Source organism: Centruroides sculpturatus, unplaced genomic scaffold, assembly GCF_000671375.1.
Source record: "Centruroides sculpturatus isolate CEXI.00-Female unplaced genomic scaffold, Cexi_2.0 scaffold181, whole genome shotgun sequence".
Classification (NCBI taxonomy): Eukaryota; Metazoa; Arthropoda; class Arachnida; order Scorpiones; family Buthidae; genus Centruroides; species Centruroides sculpturatus.
Genome location: NW_019384322.1, coordinates 471,861 through 493,841, shown reverse-complemented (window position 1 = coordinate 493,841; position 21,981 = coordinate 471,861). Strand labels below are relative to the sequence as shown.

At 29.1% G+C, this 21,981-nt stretch overlaps 1 protein-coding gene across 2 annotated transcripts in view; it reads right to left on the bottom strand.

Annotated features, from left to right (window-relative positions):
• The window catches only part of LOC111625909, a 104,169-nt gene that overhangs the window by 57,465 nt on the left and 24,723 nt on the right, over window positions 1-21,981 (bottom strand). For both annotated transcript variants that reach the window (XM_023369172.1, XM_023369179.1), the window contains exons 3-6: window positions 19,154-19,297; window positions 16,517-16,597; window positions 13,266-13,363; window positions 6,212-6,338 (exon numbers count right to left, since the gene is read on the bottom strand). In XM_023369172.1, coding sequence (XP_023224940.1) covers window positions 6,212-6,338; window positions 13,266-13,363; window positions 16,517-16,597; window positions 19,154-19,297 — 450 coding nt within the window. The remainder of the gene's footprint in view (window positions 1-6,211; window positions 6,339-13,265; window positions 13,364-16,516; window positions 16,598-19,153; window positions 19,298-21,981) is intronic.

Sequence of the window (21,981 nt, the reverse complement as noted above, 5' to 3'; positions counted from 1 at the left end):
GCCCCTGTATAGCATTCTTTTCCTGATAACAACAGTCAAGCTAGTCATCTAACTAACTCATTCCAGGGGAAAATCTTTTAATTGAAATAACATGACTTCTAGTGCAAGTGCAAATTGGAAGTTCATGGTGATTTCTCACTTCAAGATGAACCCCATCCTGGCAGCAATTCCAAATATTGATGACAATATTCTCCTGCAACTGAGAGACAATAATCTATGGTTGACTACCAGAGAATTAGCTCAACTTGAGTGTTTCCATACATTCCAAAAATTGACAAAGTCCAATATCATCACAACAACACACCAGCACGTAGAGCAAAGATGATCTTAGAGAATCAGACAAAAAAACTGGCATACATAAACTGGAATTATATACTAAACAAACAAATTCACACCTAAATGCTAATTCCAACAGAAGATCTTAGAGAAGTTGGCCAGTCTGTCTCACCCACCTTACAGTCCATACTTGGCACTGACTACCATCTATTTTGTACCCTGAAAAATCATATTATCACTACACAGTTCAATGACAAACCTGATGCTCAAGACTGTTTTCAAAGAAAAATCCTAGTTATTCTATGCTCATGAGACTGAAAGTTTGCAACAAAGATGGCAAGATGTGATTAATATTGATAGTGACTACCTACAAGAATAAAATGTAATCATTGCTAAGTTAATTGTCAATACAGTTTTTTCCAAAATGTTTAAATTTCACCTTTACAATCTGATATTCTGCAGCAATGCTTCAGGAGATTGTATTTTGAAGTGCTGCTTATCATTTAATCCCTAAAACCACAAAAAGTATAAATTTTGACATTATCAATTTATTGGATGTCTAAAAAAACAAAAAAAAAAAAAGGCGAAAACACAAATTTTTACTGAATGGTTCAATAAATGTTTTGTCTCAGATGTTAGATCCTATATGAAAGAAAAAGATTAAATTTAAAGTTCTATTAATTATAGACAATGCACTCAGCCATCCAGTTTTGGAACACTCAAATGTGAAAGTCTGTTTTCTGCTGCCTAATGACTTTCTTTATACAACAAGATCAGGTTATAATTTTCCACATTTAAAATGCACCATATATAGAAAACATATTTAAGATAAAATAGACAATAATGGGGTGTGTCATGACTGCTGAAACTGCTGGCGCACTTTCTCTCAGACCTTAACAATATGAAGGTGGTTCTTGAGTTAAAGTTTTTCAAGTGTTTTTATTGGGAAAATATGATAATATTAAATTAATTTTAATACTTTTGCTCATTTCTGGAGTGGAATCTAATCCTGGTCCCTTACAAAGATCTCTGACAAAATGTGAAGACCCCCGTTGGGTCGAAGTAAGTAAAGCAACAGGAAAGAGCATTTTACCTCTAACACTAAACTAATAACTGACTTCTGTTTACCTGAGGATAAAGAAGTACAGAATATATCTAAAGGCAAAATTGGTTCACAAATGGATGGCATAAAAGATTCACTGTCAACTTCAGGTGAGTCAAATGGATGAAGTTCGAAATAAATAGTTGATACTAAAGAAATTACAAACACCTCTATGACATACATACAAGAAAAACATCAGACGTACACAAAGTGTTTAGCTGGCAGAAAAGCGGGTAAGGGAAAGGGGAGGGGAAGAAGGAGGGAGAGGAGATACAGTAGAGAAAGGTAGGATCTCTCTGAATGGCATACATAAGGCTACAGTACACTCTATGTTTGATGTTGGCATGCAGCTTTTAGGCTGCAAGGCTGTAGTCTCCCAAAGGTCTAAAAAAAAACCTGAGTGAAGCAAACACCAATAATTGAGTGCCGCCACAAATAGCAAAGTGTAGAAGTTAGTGCCAATTGGCTGTTATTAGTAGGAAGACATATCTACTTAATACTAATAAAACTGAACTTGATTGCGAATCTTAAAAATACTTAACAACTAGACAGACAGCACGAAAAGTAAACAAACACAATGACAAACTAGATGAGATGAATGGACCAATAAAGACAAATGAGCAACACCCACAAAATTTTTATTTATTTATTTTTATTATTATTAATACAGTTGAGCATCGATTATCTGAAAGTCAATTATCCGAAAGAATTCCAGTCGGCAAATTTAAATTTTCGCCAGTGCTGTGGAACTGCAATCTTTGGCTATGTCTTGGGCTACTCAAATATTTTACGTTTTTGATACTAAATTAACTTCTGAAGTATAATTTTTTATTGTTTTTATATTTTTTAATATATTTATTTTGTTTGTAGAAAATAAAAAAATAATTTTTAACAATACAATGGTCTTCGTTAGGCTTAACATCGACGAAAATTCAACGCAAATTTTTCTCTGTTGCGTGTTTGCAACAGAGAAAAATTTCAACATTGAATATGTTAAACTATTTTTCTGTGCATAATCGGTTATCCGAAATACCAGTTATCCGAACAACCCCAGTCCCCAATTGATTCAGATAATCGACGCTCTACTGTATTATTTTTTTGTATTTATTATTTATTTTTTTAAACATTAACTTACTCACTAACATACCATAACCCAAAACAAACCTAACCAGAAGACAAAAGCTAACAAACCTTAATCCAATTTAACCTAACCGGAAACCAAGCTAAGAGTCCCTAATCTAACTTACAACTAGGACTAATCGAATTTAGACTGAAAAAGAAGACAGAAAATAAGAATTAAAATACAAAGTTGAAAGGCAGCTACACACCAACAGTTGAAACAAAGCAAAGGAAAGCTAATTGCCATCCTACTCCTGGAGTGAGTGCTCTCAGAGCCCCACTAAGTGATATGAATGTGAGTAGATGGAACATTGTATGTGTGTGAATGAGTTGGTGCAGGTTGCAAGGCCAGTTGTACCCTTCAAGAATAGCAGTTGTACTTCTATTTTTTTTAAAAAAAGTAACTTTAGAGTAATAAACTGTAATGTTTTGCAAATGAATAGAAGGAAATATATTGTAAAGTTATCCTAAAATAAAAGTTTATAACAACAAAAGCACCTTGGAGAAGTTTTAAATAATGTACAGTACTTACAGAAATTTTTATTATATGTTATAAAAATATCAAAGGAGGTACCTTTGTTAATTTTATTGTCAGATTTTAAGAAAATCTTTTTAATATTATCCAATATATGGCCATGGTTTGTGAAAACAGAACCAGAAGTATCATATGAATGTAACGAAAAAATTTTTAAGAAAAGTGAATAGTACTGACTGAAGGGTTTAGAAATTAAATAAGCCCGAAATGCGTATGGAAATATAATAAAAGAAGTACCTACCTAACCTGATGGCTGTGTGATAGTCTAACGGAATTATTTTTATTCAAATTAAAGAGACAGACATTTACGGAAATATGTTAAACAGCTACCATATTTGATATTTGCAATATCCTAGTTCAAAAGATATTTTCAAACAAGATATATGGAATTTTATGAAACATAATCTACTCCATACTTTTAGAAGATATCTTAGACCTAACTCAAGTAACTAATACAAAAAAATTCTATTATAAAACTATCATTAAGGAATAACCAAATTTGCAACCTTTTCTTCACTTCTTTCATTAAACAGAAACAAGAAAAATTACTTGGTGAATGGCAAAATATGCAAATCTCAGCTGATCTCAAAGAATTCTCATACAAGACGAAATAATCTTCTTCCCTTCTATATCGAAATGAAAAAGCAAAATCATCAGGTTAAACTTCATAATGATATTTTGATATTAGAACAAGATAACATACTGCATAAAAACAAAACAATTAGTGAATGTGGAAAATTTTTTATCAATCCTGCCAATACAGAATTTTACAACTTAAAGTCCAATAAATTGCAAAAAATCGGTCCTACAATAAATGCCATAAATAATCAAATGCTAGCAGTGATAAACTGGAATTGCCAGGGATTAACTCCTTATAACTACCCTCTTTTAAGTCATCCACCATTTTAATTCTCCTTCTCCCTCATTTCTTTCTGCCTGCAACCATTCCTTCCAATTAGCTTTTTGACTCTTTATTGTCTCTAATATGCTCCTTTTCTCACCCATTCTTCTTAGGACTTCCTCATTTCTCACCTTATCACTCCATCTGACTTTCTCTATTCTTCTCCATAGTCACATATTCAGATCCTCTTTTCTCCTAACGTCATATTATCTCAAAGTCCAAGTTTCAGCACCATAAAGGATAACACTCCAGATGTAGCATTTGACCAGTCTTTTTCTCAATTCTAATTTCAGAGGCCCACACAAAATTGTTTTTATTTTGTTAAATGCCTCTTTTGCCATACAAATTCTCCTCTTAATTTCTTTCCCACTTCTGCACTCAAGCCAAGTCAAGCCAAGCACCCAGGTATCTAAACCCATTCACTTGTTCCACTTTGTCACCATTATATGGATGTAGACCAGGGGTGGCCAACCTTTTGCATACCATGCGCCAATTTTTTGACAGACGAGTTCAGATGCGTCATATAACTCGAACACTTTTTATACAGTCTTACGTTCAATGTTAGGGTTTGATAAATAGATATAAGAATAAAGCTGCTTCGCTTAGGGGAGAAAAGGGAATTACTTAATCACGCAGTTGAATTAATTAATTTATGACAGTTTATTGAAGCACCAATTTAGAGGGTGATTGCTTCATGATGGTGCTATTGCTGCCAGAGTCTCGTTTGATGAAAATTACTCTGCACCACAATTATTGGCACTGAAAACGAGATCAGCTTGGAATAACTTTAATCACAATAAATGTTTTCGGCCATTTACAGGCCTGTAAACTGATCGGAAATAAAGATCGCAAGACTCAAAATACATGCATACACTGTAATTTAATATGTGGAGAGCATTCATTTTATCTGCAAAATAGACTGTAGTGAATTGTGCAACAAATGAACTTGCCAAGACAGACTATAAAAAATGTATTTTTCTATATAATATTCTTAATCGCAAAAAAGCCAAATCTGGCAATTTTGCTCAGAACTAGCTGAAGCGCCACTTGTAATCGTCCAATGCACCATATTTGGCGCATGCGCCACGTTTTGGCCACCCTGATGTAGACCTTACTTTCCTTTTCTCCGATCCATAGCACTTTGGCTTGATTAACATTAATTTTTGTTTTGAAGGCCACACATCCCCTCTACAGTTCACTCAGGATCATTCTCATTTTACCCTTGCTCTCTGCCAGAATTGCCATATCACCAGCATACCTTAGGCATTGAATCTGCCTTTCCTCAGTTTTAATGCCTTCCTCTTCCTCTAGATATTCCCTAATCATCTCTTCCAAGTATATGTTGAAAATAAGCAGTGATAGGCAACACCCCTGCCTAATACCCTTTTCAATCTTGATTTTCTCACTGTATTGATCATCCACTTTAACTACTGCTCTCTGATATTTGTATACATTTAGTATTAATCTCCTATCCTTCCAATTCCTTTTTTTCTCAAAATGTCCATTAATCTTTCCCAGTCAATTTTGTCAAATGCCTTCTCTAGATCTATAAAACACAGAATTACTAAAAATTATACAATGTTTATAGCCACAACATTTGATAACTGAATTCCTTGTCAAAAATAAATAAAACTTCAGCAATACTAGAAACAAGTATTACTTTTGTTAAAATGTCACAAAAAAGAATCTCTCCACTAGAACTTGAAGTTTATGACCAAAGCATTTCAAGAAATGAAAGTGATTTTATACTTTTTGATAATAAATGAACACATTTATTGTCAGAAAGTGACAGCAAATCAAATATAATTATTACTTATGTATCTTAAATCATATTTTTCGTCCAACTTTGTGTTCATGACTTTTTCATGACTTTCTTCTTATCTATCATGAATTTGTGAAGAGCTACTACATATAATTTTTCAAACAATATTAACTAATAATCTTCTAATTCTTGCAGAAGCATAGAAATTCTGATTATATTATATTTCACTTCCATATTTTAGTCAATATTTAATTCAAAAACAATCATCATTGAAAATCTTTTCTTATTTATGCTCTAGAATAAGTTTTAAGAGGATTCTTTTTTATATTTAGTAGAATACCAAAATTCAGTGTTAAAAATATAAAAATGATCATATCATCAAACAAATATAATCTTGCTTGAATATTTTATAAATTTATTTTTTCTTAAATATTTAAATGTAAAATATTGCAAAAAGAAATTTACGATATCAGGAAAAAAAAACTATCAAAAAATTTTAGTATTTTAATTATATACCTTTAACTTCTCAGTTTTAGTTTCTTCTATAATTTCCAAAGTACCAGGCCATACATATTTTTCACTTTTATACTTATTTTCTATCATTGTTAATCCAGACATACAGCACAATTTTGCATCTGAATACCTTTAACAACACATGAAAGTTAAATTTTTAGTTGTTTTAATTTTAATGAAACAAATAAATAATTTATAAACAAAATTTTATATTAGTATAAATAAAGAAAATGTAATAGTCAAACCTCAGTTTTCAAACAATTTATTCCTAAAAATTGTTCTAAAACTGAAAAAAATTTTCCCATAAGAAACAATACAAAATGGATTAATCCATTCCTGATTGAAAATAAAGCTTTTTTTGTTTTTTTTTAACTTTTTGGCTGTATTCATTACATTTCTAAAAGATGTTCATTAAAAGTTGCTGCATTTAGTTAATACTGAATGTCAACTGTGTACTAATGAGAAATAAATTTATTATTAAATATAATTTTTTTATTATATAATTTGACTTAAGCACCATTAAACATGAATTCCAGGATGCCATTTATATTATGTGAATGTCAATTAATGCACTTTTTATTAATTAATTTGATTTAAATTCAACTGCAGCATGTGCTAAGACACAGAATTAGTATTATCTTTCCCACAAGCACATTGAAATATAATTTAAATAGCAATGTCATTGATGATTTGTGTTGTGATGTCTAATGACACAAGATGATCTCAGCACCACTAACTTCTGAATCAGTAGTCTTGTCATTGATTGGGTAGACTGTCGACTTTCCTTAATATAGAACTTATAGAGTTGACCATTTGTCTGTCCCTAATCTATGACCAGCTCTTGCTCAATAACTGAGTTATCACAAGCAATCAGTACAATTATGAGTTCAAAATTCTGTTCGTAAACCAATTTGTTCAAAAAGTGAGTTGTTCAAAAACTAAATTTTGACTGTAATTATAAACCTTTGTGAATTATGTAATTAATTAAATTCACAAAATAACTGTAAAATAAATAAATGACAAAACAGTGTCATTAACTTTAAAAATATTTAAAAATTTATTTTGCCAATTTATTATCATGCTTTTTTAGTTAGTTGCAATCAAATAAAAATAAAATGTGACCACAAGAATACTGTTTAAATTTAAATTCAAGCAATATCCTATATATTACAAAATTTTTCCATAATAATAATAATAAAAAATACAAAATTAATATTTTTTTCAAAACCAAATTTTTTAACTATACAAAACATCCAGATTTCTCCTGATGTATCAAAAAACTTTTGGGATTACATTCAAAATTTATCCCTCAAAGACTAGACTTCAAAAATTTCAAATTTTTCCATGATAATTACAAGTCTCAACATAAATCTCCTGTTCACAGGCAAGAAGTTAGGAAACTTAAAATCTTTCTAAAAATATTTAAGATTTGATTATCAACCATCAACAGGTTGACAAAATCATTCCCATTTATAAAAATAAACATCCACATCAAATCTGATACATAGAAATAAACCTTAATAACAATAATACGGCAGTTGGAGGGTCATTCCAATTTGTTAAAAATTTCCAAAACAAAGTTCTCAATTTGATCAAATGAAAGCAGTTATAAGATCTCACAATAATAAGTCAAATGATTGCTGTAATGAATTAGGCTACTATTAATAATTAAATTCTAACTAAATTTGGTCTACAGGTAGGTGTTATGCATCATCACTTATTAAATTTAATAATCATATTTAAATTAATATTAACTAAATAATCTAAATATATAAAATTACTTGTCCTGACTGACTGAGTGATTCATCATCACCCAGAGCAAACTGCTGAACCTAAAGAGGTGAAATTTCGTACACAGTTAGGATACGTCATGAAAACACACACTAAGAAGGGATTTTTTGAAATTCCCCGTGGAGGAGAGGGAAAGGATTAAGACTTAACCTGAAGAACAGCTTCTACTGTACTATTTTAGATGTGATTTTTTGTTTTTAACTATGTTTAGTTTTTATTGAGTACTTAGGTGTATTAAATTGATAATATTTCAGACATTGTTATAAATATTTTTATATATTTTGATTTTTTAACTGAACGTTCAAACCGTTTTAAATTCAAATTTGTTATTGCATATTGGTTTGATTATAGAAAGATTGTAAATGTTCCAGAAAATTGATCAAATTGAAAATAATTTGTTTGATTCTCAGCAATTCTCATCATTCTCAGCAGTAGGTGTTATATAACAATTACTATGATTGTTGAAATACTGAATCATTTATATTGGGTTTGTTTGCAAAATCCGTGCATGCGAAGTTGCGAGTAACAGCTAGTTTAGAATATTCTGAAAGAAAAGAATCAGCTTGGAGTGGGACTTGAACTCGCTGGTTGAGCGCCATAGTGGTGATTATAGATTGTGGGCATAGGAGTCGTCCCCAGTCAGCACCGTAAGTAACTGTGGATAGTTACATCTAAAAGGAAATATGTCTAGAAGCAAAGGGATAGATGGAGGTCTGGGTACAATAACTGGCAATCTGCATGGTAAGCAGGAGTTGCAGGTTTTTGTTGTGCTCAGGACCGATTCTTTTCTTCCAGAATATTCTAAATTATTTATTAAATATTAATTTAATTATAATTTTTTGATAAAGTTTCTGTCGGATGACAAATTTTTCTTTGTAAATAAAGACACAGTCATTCCAAAAATTATTTTGTAAACCACTATTTTATTTAATTATAATTATTAAATTTAATAAGCAGTGGCACCTAATGTCTACCTCTAGTTCCAAATTACTTAGAATTAAATTATTAACAATAGCATTAAAGTAGCCTGATNTTTGTAAATAAAGACACAGTCATTCCAAAAATTATTTTGTAAACCACTATTTTATTTAATTATAATTATTAAATTTAATAAGCAGTGGCACCTAATGTCTACCTCTAGTTCCAAATTACTTAGAATTAAATTATTAACAATAGCATTAAAGTAGCCTGATTCATTATGGCAATCATTTGGCTTATTATTAAAGACGTCAGGCTTTGAGATGTTTACAGATATAAGATCTCACTCAAAAATTTCAAGCACATCATCAACAGCTACTTAAAAATTCAGAAATTGCTCAATTATTCTAAGATATCAGCAAAAGAATTTCAAGAGTAGCATGTTTCTAATTGTTTCTGTTTTTATCTATCATTAAAATATAAATAACTGTAGATGCAAATACTAATACAAAAAGCTAAGTCACACAACTGCCTATTGGCAGTACAGAAGAATGTTTATTTCGTAAATACTTTAAACAGTATATAACTGACTTAGCTTTAATATAAAGTGTGCTTAGTACTGTACATACTAAAGTTTTACTATTAAAGCTAAGCCATACACTGTGCATACTAAGCTTTAACTTAAATAAAACAAAAAGCTGTCACATTGTATTTACTGTGTTTCCCCGAAAATAAGACATCCGCAGAAAATAAGACCTAGCACAGATTTTGCTGAATTGCGAAATATAAGACCTCCCCTGAAAGTAAGACCTAGCGAAGTTTTTTTTAGTCGTAACGGTCATCGACAGATGGTTGAAAGTAGCCGTTGGCTTTTTGAAAGTACAGCCACTGATTGGTCAGCAGACAATTACGCCACACGGCATGATTTGCATAAGACTATGGCTTGGGAATCACAGATTTGCATAACGTTACGGCTGGTGATGGCTAATTGGTCGGCCGGGAATCACGCCACATGACATTTGCATAGTGCTACGGTTCAGTAAGCACTAATTGGTCATCGAGTCCGATGTTGACGCTATAAAAAGGCGACAGTTCGACACACCGGATATACGTCACTCTCGTCTAAGTTCGATTTGGGAATTTTTTTGTTCAATGATAAATGTGAATTCTTCTTCCTGGAAAAAATAAGACATTTCCTGAAAATAAGACCTAGCGCATTTTTCAGAGCAAAAATTAATATAAGACACTGTCTTATTTTAGGGGAAACACGGTACTATCATTGTTGCAGAAAAACTTTTATAATCGTTAGAGTATTGCTTGAAATTTAAACAGCATTCTTTTGGGACATTTTGTCTTGATTTTATTTCAGCAAACTGAAGAAGCATGAAATACAACAATGAAAATACTTTTAAAATATCTTTAAGGTTAATAATATTGTAAACAAATTAAAAACTGAAACAATGTTAATTAATATTGTGACTTTGGAAAAATTATTCACATGAATGGAGAGACTACTATAATATTAACCAAATTATGATCTTTATATCAATATCAATTCAAATCAGTTTATATCAATTAGACTGTGGTAAAACTGGTTTCTTTATACATTACTTCATTTAAAACTGCAGTTCCAAAGAACCTATCAACAATGTTAAATAAGGAGTTGCTGTACAATGAAATTGGAAAAAGTATGCAAAAAACAATTTTTCCTATGAATGATTTCAAATTTCAAACTAATCTTCACGTAAGAACATTCTAAATTGTTACCATAGTAACTGTTATGAAGTACATGTGTTATATCGACGAAATTTAAAAAAAAAATAAATAAAATATAATATTTTTATCATCAAACATTAAATACAAAATATTTTATATTAGATAATTCTTTAAACTAAAGAGGATTTCAACTATTTTTTAAATCTATCCTTTAACCTTTTCCAAATAGTAAAACAGTTCTAAATGCCTGCATTTGGAACTGCTTTACTATTCCTATGGTTAATTGTTGTACTTGAGATTCCTGTAAGTCCAAAACATTTTCACCATTTTAACATTCTAGTTGACATTTAAATTTCTTAAAGATTTTGCTTTTGTTCCAAAATATTTTATATTTTTACTTAATACCTGTATAAACAATGCTAAAATTATTTGTATTTTTGTAGAATTTCGTCAGATGGCAATTTTATGAAAATTAATTTGAAGACATAATCTGTCCGAAATCAGTAACCACTATTTATTCACTTCTTGTGTTCCAGAATGCAAACATTTGATGACCTGACCTTTCTTTTTAGGCTGCTTGGCCATCAAGTTTAAAAACATTCCTTTAAAAAACACAGAAAAATATCCAATTAAAATTACAAAGTTAAAATTGGAACTAGCAGATCTTACAGACGTCTTCATTTTTCTTTCCATCCTTACCACTCAGGGATTTTCGAGCTTTATATCTACTGAGGAAAATGTGCTGGTAAATGTAGATTTTTGTAACTTCTCCATAGTAATGAATCTTTGAAAAAGTTTCAATTGTAAAATTTCGTCAGATGCCAATTTTATGAAAATTTTGTATTTTCTTACATTCCTAAAATGTTCTTGTATGTTAGCTTTCAATCTTCTTTTTATTATGCTTATATATTCAAACTATCATTTTTCCAAATTTACTCCAAGTACACAATAAACTCTGTTTACATATTTTCATCTCTCATCTTTATCACTCCTCTGAAATACAATAAAAAAGGAAAGAATGAAAATATTAAAATGAATTTGTAAATATTTCAATAAAAATTTTAAAATCCAGGATGTAATGTACTAGTAACAGACATTTATTGTGACATCATTACGACGACGGGATGCAATTTTTAATCATATTTTTAATTATTTAATTTAAAATATATGCTCTCCATTTCAATTATTAGTGGCTTGCCCCTGTACACCATACTTTTCTGTCAGCAATAGAGTTGTGCTGGTCATCTATCTAACCCATTTCCAGGGAAAATTTTTGAACTGAAATAACATGACTTCTGGTTTGCACCAGAAGTTTCTATATAGTGAATTGGGGCCTCCTGCCCCTAATCTTTCTATATCTGGTCTCAGCATTCATCTATTTAATCTATCTATTATCTATCACAAGAAAAAGGAATGACATAACGGATGGATGTCAGTGGGAATTTATAGATCTACAATTTTTTCAAACAGCAGCCCAAAAATATTAAAAACTAAAGACCTAAATTCAAAACAAATGTTTCAATTACATCCTGAATGAAATTGCTGAATCTTGCTCAAAAGCTAGAGCATTCTTTGGTATTCTTCAAAGATGCTATAAATATTTTACTACCAAAAACTTTTTATAAAAATTTGAAACTCCAATTAATTATTTTCATATAAACCTATCATTGTTTTTTTGCAAGGACATACAGTAAAACCTCACTAAATCAAGTTGCACAAACTCAAATCTCTTTACATGTCTCTGACCCAGTGTACAGGGTTTTCAATATACTACAGTCTTAAGTTAAAATTGTCAGTAATTTTCTCAGACCTATTTTCCCATCTAGCCTCCATCCTTTGATAAAGTCATTTTCTCTTATATCCTGTATAAGTACAGATGATTAAGATAAACAAACACTACAGCTCCATGTCAAACACAATACCAACCATCACAAGCTTGTCAACATCCTTTTACTAACACAGTCAGTAAGTTACCAGCATTCCAATTTTGGCACAAGGGGGCACCTTGACAGTGCATTCAAAAGGGCCAAAAACTGTGCACACTTTAGTAATAATTCTGTAAACAGACTTTTTAGAAATGGTTTGATAATGGGAAACTTAAAGCCACAGAAAAATTTGAGAAAAATCAAGTGTTAAACATATTAACAAAGTCAGGAGATTTTTTACTTCTTAAACTTTGATTTAATTGTATCACTCTAGTATGTGAAGGAGGAAATATGGAAAAATTACCCAAATAAAAAGATTCATGTTTATGTTGTTGGAATGGGGCAGATAAGGAAATATGACTAGGGAAAGTGTAGAGGGAACTCTGAGGTTTCATAGCACTGAAGTCCATGCAGTCTCTCCACAGAACTATGATAACAATTTAGAATGTTCTTACATAAGGATTAGTTTGAAACTTGAAAACAGTAGTAAGAAAATAGAATTTCTTTTCTTGGATATTTTTCTAGTTTTGTAGAATTTGATTTAAAAAATTATATGTTAATTATATAACTGTAAGAAAAAACAAATATTTGAAAATTTTAAATTATAATGCTAAAGTGAAATGCAAAAATCTTAATTTTAAAATTAATATTTATATTTCAATTCAAAATTAAAAGTAAAAACATTTTGAATATTCAATCTTATTTACCTTTCATATTTACATAAAAGTTTTGCTTTTCCATAATATGCAGCAGGAAAATCATATTGTTTCAATTTTGTAAACAAAGCATTAGCATGATCCATATTCTGTATAATATATAATTTTATTATACTACATATGTTTAATAATAGTAAATTATTTTAGCTAATAAATTTGATAAGTTAATTATTGTCATATATCAGTTTAATTTTATAACAATTATCAGGAAAAAAGATATGGAATTTAGATTTGAAATTATGTCTAAATTACCAGATTATTTCAGACTATACTGTATTAAAACTATTTCTTAAAATAAGTATTAATATAGCTCATAACATATAACCATACTGCTAATAGTTAATTAGTATGATTAAGTTAGTATGAAATCTAATTAGTATACATTCAGAAATGAACATCTGGGTAAATATTACAAAAAGTCTGCTCAGAAAGTAAGAGTTAGAAGTTCAGATCCTGTTCCAAATTGATATTTTCTTCCAAAATCTTCTAAATTATTTAATTAACTTATTAATTAATCTCAAATTAATCTTTATATAAATTGTTGGCACAACTGCCTATCTTTATACCAAATTTAGATAATTTAGAATTTGCTTCAATGCTGTCAGAAAATAATCTAGTAGTTTAGACACGTTTTGTAATAGATTCAAGTTTTAGTTATATTATATTTATGAATATGAGATTAATAAACAGTTTTTAGGCATTTACAAACAATAAAATTAATTTATCATTGCCCAATAAAACAGGAATATTAAAAATATTAAATAATAAATGTTACAAATAATCATGAAGTCAAATGTTCAAAATGTATTATCTCATGTTCACTAAGATTAACTGAAGAAAAAAGCATAAGTGGAAGCATAGCTATTGAATGTCTACATTCGTAAATGTGATTCTTTTTATAGATATAAAAAGCATAAATTTAATTATTAATAAAATTTGATTTCACTTATATAAAAAGAATCACTTTCACAAATTTAAGTATGAATGTTATTTCAAGCATTACAGGGCATTCATGATTCTATAAACCTGTATCTCATCTAAGATAAATGCTTCCAGAAATCATTTCAATTATGTCCTGATTTTTTTATTGTAAAGTATTTTCTGTTAAAGATGAACACTATCTTGTCAACAGGAATCTCAAAGTTCATGTTTATAATAAATATGTTTATAATAAATATGTTCAACTCCAATGAAAAATTTATTGTACAAATTTTTATTAAATTTAAAAGATTTTTAATTTGTAAGCAAGTTTTAAATAATTTTATTATAGCACTTCAAAATATTTCTGTTCATTATTACAAAGAATGCCACTATTTTTCAATTCTAATAAATCAAAATTAGATTATTTATTACTTTCTGCAATTTGATTTATAAATAAAATATTACTTTATGTGTTTCTGATCTCATAGTGTTATATGTGTTATGACAACAATGTATGAAAAGAATCATTAACTATTGATGTTGAAGGAAAATAAAGCAAGTAGATAACACCACTGAACACTGGGAAATGGTCATGGAATCACAAGTGATCAACAGGCTGACTGTGAAATTTTCTAGTTTTTGTTCATGTACCTAACATCTAGAGAGAAACTAGTCCCTCACAGAAAGTCCTCCTAGGAAACACTCCCATATGTGCAATGTGACAAGAGTGTCTTGACAGACTGTACATATTGCAATTAGATTGGATTGATGGACTAAGATAATGCAATCATTATCTTTGTCCATCAATCCAATCTAAATAAGTGAACTCAAATAGAAACTAAAGAGAATCATAAAAACTGTTTATATTTGTGACTAACCTGGTTAAAAAAATTCTATCCCACATAATTCTGTTTCTGATTGCAATAACTTCCTAAATAATAACTAAATTTTTGCATGCAATTTTTTGTTGTATATACAAATTATTACAAATTATTCACACAGGCATAACTAGTCAATATTAATATAAGAAAAAAACTAATAATTTATTAGCTAATGTTTGGGCAATCAGCTCTAAAAACTGAATTCTGATTACTAAATCATATCAGCCATTAATTAAAATAAGATATATATTATATATAAGTATATAATTAATTAGAGTAATTAAAGAATAATTATACTATATTTTCGTGAAATGACTGGCATGCCAGTCTATCTGGGGAGTTCATAAAATCAGGTATTTTCGTATGAAAAAATCCAGCATGCTGGTTTATTCCGGGGAAATGCTGGCATGCCAGTTTAAGTGAAGTTATACATTCCTCTCTAGAGGGCACCTTAAAAAAATGAACAAGTTATGTTGTGTAAAAACAAACAGTTTTGATTCCAAAACTGTGAAACAGTTAGCATTACATCAAAAACTACAATTATAGGTTTAATTTTATCATATTGTCTTTTTTCTAAAGATGTAAATAGTTATGGAAAATATTCGTGGAATTCTGAAAGTGCTTTTTTTTATGTGTATTTTATTGTTATTTGATTCAAAAACACAAAAATAAACATATTAAATTTAAGAAACTCACTGTAAATTATCTCAGCTTAAACAACATTAGCTTTGTGTGAAACAACAACAACTACTACTACAACAACAAACAACAACAACAACAACAAACAACAACTACTACTACTACAACTACTACAACTACTACAACTACTACTACTACAGATTGACATTCAAAAATCTGGCTATTGATAATCCCATTCCTACAGATTTCTGGAATGGATTTCAGAGTGCATTTTTAAATTTATTGCATTGGCATGACACTGTTTTCTGGAGGCACCTAACTAAAATTCTGTAGAACAACTTTATTTAGTTGATAAACATTAAAATTTCATCTGCTTTTCATTTAGTGTTTAATTTTCTTTCTTTAAAAGATTGTATAATCTTTTAAAGAAAGAAAATTAAATGGAATCTTTTAAAGAAAGAAAATTAATTTTAAAATTAAAATTAAAGAAAATGTTATATATATTTAACAGGAAATGACTATCTGTATAGATAGTCATTTCCTGTTAAATATATATAACATATATAACCATAAAAAATCCGGCACTCCTCAGGTCCGGAGATTGCCAGATTTTTTAATGTCAACCTGTACTCAGAAGAATGTTTTCTTTAACATTTAATTAACTAGTTTTGTTAGATCTGATTAATTTTATATTTTAGTCACAGTTTAACCGACATACCAGTAACCCCAGGGATTCTGGCATGCAAGTCATTCCACAAAAATACAGTATATATATATATATATATATATTAAGTTACCTACCTCTTTTGAATCACAATGAAAATTTACTGTAGCTAAGGCATATTTCAAAGCAATTAATTCTCTCTCAGTGATATTAAGATACTATAAAATAAAAAATGTTCAAATGAAAAGAATATTTTAAAAGTTTAAAAGGAAAATATATAATTTATATTAGTGTTTTCTTATTTATAATTTCAACTATAAATAAATACAATTTTATCACAAACATAAATTTCATATATGGCAGAATCTATGAGGGGAGTCAATAAAATAAAGAATGTTTGCACATTGCACTCTGTGCAGGTAAATTACCATCATCAATTCAAGGTCAATTTGTTTTCTGATGTGTTAGTTTAGTGCGCATAGAGTTTAGATAACAGCAAGTTTATTGTTACTGTTTGTCAAGGGTTAAAATGTGTACAAAATTAAAAAATTCCACCGAATGCAAAATGTTACAGTATTTGTTTTATAAAATGAAAAAAGTTTGTCTTATAGAAATTTATACACAAATCGTAAAAGTGTCTGGTAATCACATTATGAACAAAGCAAGTGTGAGAAATTGGTGTTTAATGTTTAATCAAGAAAGCTAACATACAACCACTCAAGCTGTGCTTCAGAAATTTAGGATGTTTTCATCCATCCACCATACAATCCTAACTTGGCCCCCAGTGACTTTCATGTCTTTTCCAAGCCAAAAGAGTTTTTGGTTGATTTAGAATATTTTGGAATGGATGAGAAGTGAAAGAAACTGTCACTAACTAGCTAAAAGAACTGGGCATGGAAGTCTATGGCAAAGGAATCCAAAAACTAGTGTCGCACTATGACAAGTGATTTAATTGAAATGATGACTATGTAGCAGTGGCGTGCAGTGACATTTGATGATACGGAAGCTGTGCTAGCCCAGTATAGAATCATTGGAAGTGTAATAAGGTATTTCAGTATGTAGCATCCAGGAGTTAAATCACATGAGGTCGATGCTCTGTAAAGCAAATGTGTGAAGGCTGGTAGTCTGGCTGCTTTACACCATTCAAATATTTTTGCCGTGGAAGCTGTCCTGTATTCGATAATACAGCACTTCCATTGGGAATATGCATATACAAATTTATATTCAAATATACAATATCAATCTTATCATTTTTTTTCACATGTAGTATAGAAATTTGTAATAAGATACATAATGTGGTTATAATAGAATATTAATTTTAATTAATTTAAAGTACATTAAAATATGAAATATGAAAATAATCACATATGTATTTATATTTTAGAAAATAAGAGGGAAACGGCACTTTCACAGTTTCCATGGATGGCATACCACTGCTATGTAGAAAAGTAACTGGTCTCCTACTGATTACTTAATAAAACTGTTCCTATCATTACTGTTTTTTCCTTTTTTATAGTCAAACATTCCTTATTTTCTGGATGCCCTATTTATTACATTTATTTTTGGACTCAGCTGAACTGATGATACATACAAACATCGCTAAACCCGATATATAATATAGCTAAACACCAACCAAATGCCAAAATTCTATCAGGCTAGTTTAAGGCTACTTACTAAATAAATTATGTAACCAATTTGGCTCTAGAGGTAAGCGTTAGGCACCATCTCGTATTAACATTAATAATTATAAATAAATTAATTAATTTAAATAATTTAGAACCACTGAGAGAAAAAATTGACCCAGAGCGGGGCTTGAACGCATCTGCACAGTAAGCAGAAGTTGTGGGTTTGAGTCCCGCTCTGGGCCGATTCCTTTCTTGGAAGAATTTGTGACATTCAGGTTTAAGCAATAAGGTTAGCTTGTTGTATAATTATTTTCAGCTAAGCAGAACAACAATCAGAACAAATCTTCCTTATATCCAATATATTGTTTCATAATACTTCATAATGTTGGAACATTTTAGCATAGGTTTAATATTACAGATTAGGGGATAAAGTTTGTATTAATTGATAATTCACAACAACTAATCTTGTTATATGTGGGCTTGACTGTAATTCTAATCCGTATATTTACAAATTACGCTTGTATTATGCACACAACAAAATACTTCACAAACTATCATCAATCCAAAAAATTTAAATAAAACAAATATTAACTACATTAATAAAAGAAATTTTTAAATCACTTTCTACTTTCAAAAACAAATAAAATTACAGACTTTTCCTTCCATTTTTCCAAACAATACTTTAAAATCTTTAATAACTTGTATTGTTTTAAAAATAAAAAATTTTATATTGAAAAATTAGCTGGTTTATTAATTTAATTAATATTTATAAATTTTTAAACTTTTTAGATTGTTCTGGTGATAAGAAATGAGAGTTTGAGAGTGCCTAACAGTAGCTAAACCCAAAACTTTTCAAATATAAATTTGAAGTTTTTTTTTACATGATCACAGAAAAGCTGAAGCATGTATTCTATTGATACACACATACACACACTGAAAATTGCCTCATTTGACTCAGATAATAAATTATCTGACCTACCTATCTTAATTTAGCAAAAACAAATCATCATTAATTAGTTACTCAAATTTCCAGCTGAGAAGATCAATATAATTTCATTTTTAAAATATTTCCATAGCTGGAATATAAAATACTTATAGAGTTTATTATTTATTTTTTAACTAAAAATAATAAAATAAAATACTATTTACCCAATTGCCAAATTTATCCACTGCATTATATACAGAAGTATATTCTTGTAAGGCTGCACTGTAATTTCCTGTCAAATATTGTTCACTGCCAACTTTCATCTTTCTCTTTACTTCTGTAATTGTCATGCCTCTAATCAATGCAGACTATAAAGATAAATTATGGTAAGTAAATATCTTTTAAAAAACAGAATTACAGGTTTAATATATAGCAAAATCAAATAACTGTAGAATGATGCAAGGATAAAATATTAAATAAGTAGTGTAATTTCTCTGTACAATACTATTCTGCAAATTCTTTACAGATAGATTGTTATGAAATTTAGAAGATTTCTCTGAAACACTTTGAACTGGAACTTGCTCCTGAACTGACTTTCAAACTGGAGCATGCTTCTGTTTGAAATTTCATTTGAATGTTAACAGAAAAGAACATTATTTTTAATTAGATTTGAAGATAAAATTTTTCTCTTCAAATCTAAAAAACTACTGTATAAGACAAATTATTAATAAACATTGATTTGAAACAATTACTAACAACTTAATATTCCATTTTGTTACTGTTGTAAACCATCTATTCCAAGCTATCAATGTAAAACTAAGGTATATGCAACAGAAGTACTTAAAGAATGATTTCAACAATCATATTCTCTAAACTATACTGCAATCCACTCCAATGCTGTAAGTTTAATTATTTCTTGTGACATACTTATAGAAGGTGATATAGGTGTTGACTCTCTTTTAAACTACAAACATTTATAAAAAAAATAAATAATTTCATAAATAAAAAAGCTGTTTATAAATAAACAGTACTTTATGGTAGGCTTAATTATTCCTCATTCTAATTTTACTTTTTTACATCATCCTCTCAAATCATCCCAGAACAAAATCTTAGTTATGCCACTAATAATAGCTATCCAGTACATATTTTCCAATGTACTTGAAATGCATTGAACTATTTCAAATAATTGTAATGGCTTAGCTCAAAAATCTTAAGTCAATGTGTGATTTGTGCCCTATACAAGAGCCTTATAAAAGGGTGCATCATACAAATGAACACAAATTACAAGTTTTATTTTTTAAACCTAACTGTCATAAACTATGAAATATCTATTTTAAAAAGTTAAAACATTTGCACTACTTGTATTTAAATACTATGATACTCATCAATGTATTAGAATTTATTTGTAAAAATAATTTATGTGAGAATCATTTCTAAATGGATCAATTGCTTTAAGAATATACAGTTTTTAACATTACCCATGTCAATTTTTTCTGCAGAAAGAAGCTTTTCAAAATTGAAAAAGATGAAATATTACTTAAGATCAACTATGTCTCAAGAACAGTTGTCAAATTTATCAATAATGATTTCATGCATAAAACTTAATGAACTGCACAGTTACTTCAATTATAACATCAGTTACAAGCTTTACTGACATCATAATTTTCAGATGTCTGCAACAAACATTTTACATGAATAAAAGAACAGAGTTAAATTTAAGTTTTGATATTCTTAGTAAATGATGTTCTGTTAAATTAATAGTACCTCAGTAATTCTGATATTTAAATTAATAAAAAAACTTTCAAATAACATCTAAGAAAAGAGGTTTATAAATTCCATTTATAGTAAATTCAACAAGAAGAAAACTAAATGACCAAAATTTATGAATCTGGAAAAAAACATATTGATAAATTCAATCCTTAATCCATCACTGTATGAAACTTGATAAGTTAAATTAACAAACTACTTTTTGGAGACCAACCTGAGAAAACAATTCATCTTCTAATGTCCAACACTTTAAAAGTTTATAGGAATGATCTGGTGTAGAACTCTGATAAGAAGAAATTGAGATGTTTCTTCAGAGTTTAAATTAGATGAAAAAAGAAATGATATAATAGATGATAGTGAACAGAAACAAACAAAACAACAGATTAGAAAAAAGAGAAGAATGTGAAACAAAGATTGAGTTTGATAAGGCAATGGTTGGAAACTGAGCATCTCATTCTAACCAAAGTAGTTAAGTCAGGAGAGATGGTTATGTTATACTATGGAAAGAAGAATATGTTAAGAATTTGAAAAATTACATAAAAGAAACAGGCTTTGAAGAGATAGAAACCCCATTAAGAATGTAGAAGTAAGAATGAAGAAATTATTGAGACACAATACTTTGTCTAGACTCCACTAGCTAGACCTCCAAAACTATTTGTATATGTTAAAACCCATAAGGAACAATGGGGCTTTAGCGCAATAATAGAAAAGTGTAGTTCTCCTATATATAAAGAGGAATAAATGTTGGAAAGAGTAATTGAGGAAATATTGTATATGATACCCATGGACAATTAAAAACAGTTGTGTCCTAAACAAAAAATTGATGAAAGTGACCTAGGAAAGGAAGACTGTATCACTACATTGGACTTCAAATTGATGGAAACAAACATGAGACAAGAGCCAACATTTCTCTATGCAAGAAACATCTTGCTCCAAAGTCTAAAATTTAGGAATATAAAGTTTAAGATATAATCAGGTTCTATAAAATATGCTTTAATGGAGTATATGAATAACTATTACATAGCTTTCAAATATTTTAAAGTTATCTTATTCATCTTCAAGAAAGCAAAACATGAACAAGAACTCACTGCTATCAGAATCCAGATAGAATGTCCAAAATATTTTTGAATATGAAATAAAATAAATTTTTTATTTGTTTTATTTTAATTTATTTTGTGTTCAGAAATTTTCTGGATGTTCTATTTAGTTTCCCCGTAGTTCATTTTTTCATTTTCCTGAAGATGAACAAGATAACTTGAAAGGATTGAAAGCTACGTAATGGTTG